Consider the following 3923-nt stretch of genomic DNA (forward strand, 5'->3'; position numbering starts at 1 on the left):
AAAATAGAAATATTTGACTTTGGATGTCATTCAATTAGCATAAAAAAAAAAATAAAATTACAGCAAGATGTTCAACGTATATTTCTTGTGGTTCAATAATTATTATTACATACTTATAAGTTAAATACCATTACATTTATCATATATAAATATACAAAATTTTCTTTAAGTTTAATAACATCATTTAACATAATTTATTTTTAAATAAATGATACGACTGATTCAAGAAAAAATAAAACGGCCACGTCAAACAAGCATACAAGATATTCATAAAATAGGATGATGTTAACTTTTATTTTATTTCCATATTTGAGTTTTCAAATAATGAATTTTTGAATAATGTGAAAATAAATTTTTAATTTTAAATAAGGCAATATAACTAAAAAAAAAAATATTAATCTAATGAAATCCACAATCTAAATAATAATTTCAATTAGACTACAATCTTATATGTAATTAAGGGTATAAACTTGTAATTGTGGAGAAAAAAGAAAAATATTTTAATTGTGGAGAAAAAAAAAAAAAAAAATCTGTTGCCCAGTATATGTCTTCTATGTAGAAACCCAATAATAAAGAGTGAATAAAAATTCACCAGCACCCAATAGTCATTGAATAAGTTGTATATATATATATATATATTTATTTTTCTTTCTTTTTTTTTTTAATATGTACATTATTAACCAGTAACAAAATTAAATAACTATATTTTATGCCAAATACAAATTCATTCCTAGTAGGCTCACATACAATCATAGATAGATGATTATTATTGTTATTATTATTATTATTATTATAGATATTGAAAAGCATTCTTATGATTATAAGGAATCAAAATGCTTTTTTTTTTTTTTTTTTTTCTAAACATAAAATATATGCTTCTTATATTTGATATGGTTAATCGAAATTCATTATATTTTGTGGTCGAGTTATCCCTGAGATAGGAGGGTGTTACCTTTTACTTTTATTTTATTTTATTTTCACATTTGAGTTTTACAAAAGTGATATATATATTTTTGGTATGATTTATTATTCTAATTTGTTATAATACTTAGTGTAAACTCATATGGCGCCTTGTCAATAGATTTATATTTTTATTTCCTGCATATTTGTGGTTTGATTTTTTATATTTTTATAAGGTAAAATTGTTGTTTGATGTGATCATATAAATGGAAGAATTTTATACGGGATGTTTATAAAGACAAATACAGTAAAATAAATAAATAATCAAAGAGAGCAGATCCAACAATATATGTGGATCATTTCTAAATTGATTTATATGGAAAATGGTTGTTGAAAAGTGATGTTTATGGCGGAAAATAATGAATTCGAAAAATGAAAAATTCGTACACATAATAATTGAATCTAAGCCATTAGAGAATATTGCAAAAATGAAATAAGATAACAACCCAACAATTTATGTAAATCCTCTCTAAATAAAAATTGAAATTAAAACATTAGAGAATTCATACACATAAAATAATTGAATGCAAGTAATTAAGTCAAGACATTGGATAAAACCTATTTTATAATAAGTTTGAAAATCTAAACATTCAATTTCCCGATTTATAACTTAAGAGATAAATCGAGCCCCGAGTCATCAATATTTGACTCATCATTTCCTGGGGCAGCAAGGGCACTGCCCTCACGAGCCCCAGCGCTACTACTACCTCCGGAAGTACTACCCATAGGGCTTGCACCTGGAAAGAAGTTGTGTAATTGCGGTGGCGGCCGTGGGAGTTGTGGTTCAACAATCACTACCCGGGGGCGTAATGGGGGCATCGCCTGCATTTCCGGGAATAACATTTGTGGGGCCTGTAAAGGCCTATTGTAAAATCCCGGGAATGGCCCCATCCCACTATAATATCTAGAATGGGTTCCTGAGAAGTCTAACATACTTCTCTCCAAAGTCCTTTCACTCTTGTGGGCATTTTGGTGCCCTCCCAAAGCTTGTTTGGTATTAAATTTTTTGTTACAATATTTACATTCGTATTCAGGTTCAAAAGGGTTACGGTTTGGCGGTGGTGGTGGTGGTGGCGGTGGGTTCTCCATTGATAGGGATGGGAGTAGAGGTATGTGTAGGAATAGTATGAATAACAAGCTTTGGAATAGACTAATGTTAGGAGAACATAGAACCCTTTTATATATAGAAAAATAGGGTTTGAGATTCAACTAAAATGGAAATTTTATAAAGACTGTTTTATCTACTAAAACATCATTAATAAATATTTCAATTAAAATCTTATATCTCATCCGTCCAATTTCTTCTTTTCTAAGTAAAGGAAAAAAATGAAATTTAGATAAAATTGTATTTCTTTTTTCAAAAAATACTAGGTAAGTAAATTAACTATTGGAATTGCATTTGTTCTTGGTCTTGTATTTTTATTACATTGTTGGGGTTATTAATTGGGGTTTTATCACTTCAAGTCAGAATCCAAATGTGACAGTTTCTTGGTGTAATTAAGATAAGAACAAAACAAGTATTTTAAATACTGAAATTTTGTTGACAATTAAAGACTAACCCCCAACCAATCTTTGTTTAATTGTTATAAAAGAGTTGTTGAGAAATTAATAATACTGCCATTATAATAGATAATGTTGTTATCTATTTCAACTTTCTTGAATTTCTATTTCAATATTTGAGAATAATTAATTAATTAATTCAAAATGGTGTGTAATTATTTTCGTGAATTATACAATTAAGAATGTAACTACAATGGCGTATTACATTTAGTACATACTTTGCCAGACTTTTGAAACATCATTATTACAAAAAAAAAAAAAAGAAAAGAAAAGAAAACCCCATTCTTATTTATGTTTCTGCTTTTCCATTATTATTATTATTATTTACATTTTGAAACTTATTCACAGTACAAACTCTACAAATGCTTTTTCCTTATATATATATATATACATAATATTTTATGTTAAACTTATTATATTTAAAATATTATATGTAACTATTAGTTTCACTTTAAGAATTTTAAAATGAAAAAGACATTAAATCGTAACTATAAACACAAATTTTCTTATAGATTGAACAAAAAGAAAAAAATAAAGGTTTTTTCATAGATTGTTGATAAAAAATTTGAGATTCATACTATACATTTGTTGTAATAAATTACGATCGATATGATAATTTTGAGGTGTTTGTCAATTAAAACAAACAAACAAAAAAGTTTTCATATAGATTGTTGATATAAAAGTCGAGATTCCTAGGATATGTTTGTTGTAATAAATTATGATCGGTATGATCATTATGTACGTCGGATCAGTTATTGATATATTTGAGATCTAACAAACTCGATAAATACATTACAATTAATTCGTTCAATAGCTTTGACAATCGAGATATTTAGGTTTGGATTTTATTTATTTATAATCCAAAACAATAAAAGGATGTACAAAATATTTCTCTTCTCGTTAATTATTATTTTATAGTAAGAAGTGAATTACAGTTAAATTTTTCATATTTATCAACAAAATTTGCTTTCCAACTAATAATTTTTTTATCCAAAAAAAAACATTGTATTTATTGACATCATTTACATAAATTGATTTTAAATAAGTAATATAAGCATATCATAATATATATATTGAAAGATTCGAGACAAAATGTTACTCCCACATCCAGCAAACTTACATAATATTCACCACCAATTCTTCTAGCCCGCTAAGGCAACATACTTAAAATAAACACTCATTTAAATAAACTAACAATCTAAATAACAATTTCTATATAATTTCTCCATCATCTCACAATCATACTATAATTATGAATGTAATATTAAGTGTTTAGAATTTGATTGTAGGAATAAGAACAAAAATTGGGTAGCCACATAATACTAATATATATATATATATAGTGAATTTCATTTTCATTAGACTGTATCTGCTTTAGAAAAAAAGTATTAATTATATTACTC

General features: G+C 25.9%; 1 protein-coding gene across 1 annotated transcript; it reads right to left on the reverse strand.

The window, feature by feature from the left end:
- Positions 1-1563: 1563 nt before the first annotated feature.
- Positions 1564-2049, reverse strand: LOC127256610 (zinc finger protein GIS3-like). Its single transcript, XM_051282720.1, has one exon. The coding sequence runs from the start codon at positions 2047-2049 to the stop codon at positions 1564-1566; it is 486 nt and encodes a 161-aa protein (XP_051138677.1).
- Between the last annotated feature and the right edge of the window lie 1874 nt (positions 2050-3923).

The sequence above is a fragment of the Andrographis paniculata genome, unplaced genomic scaffold, assembly GCF_009805555.1.
Source record: "Andrographis paniculata isolate CXL003 unplaced genomic scaffold, ASM980555v1 Contig56END, whole genome shotgun sequence".
Classification (NCBI taxonomy): Eukaryota; Viridiplantae; Streptophyta; class Magnoliopsida; order Lamiales; family Acanthaceae; genus Andrographis; species Andrographis paniculata.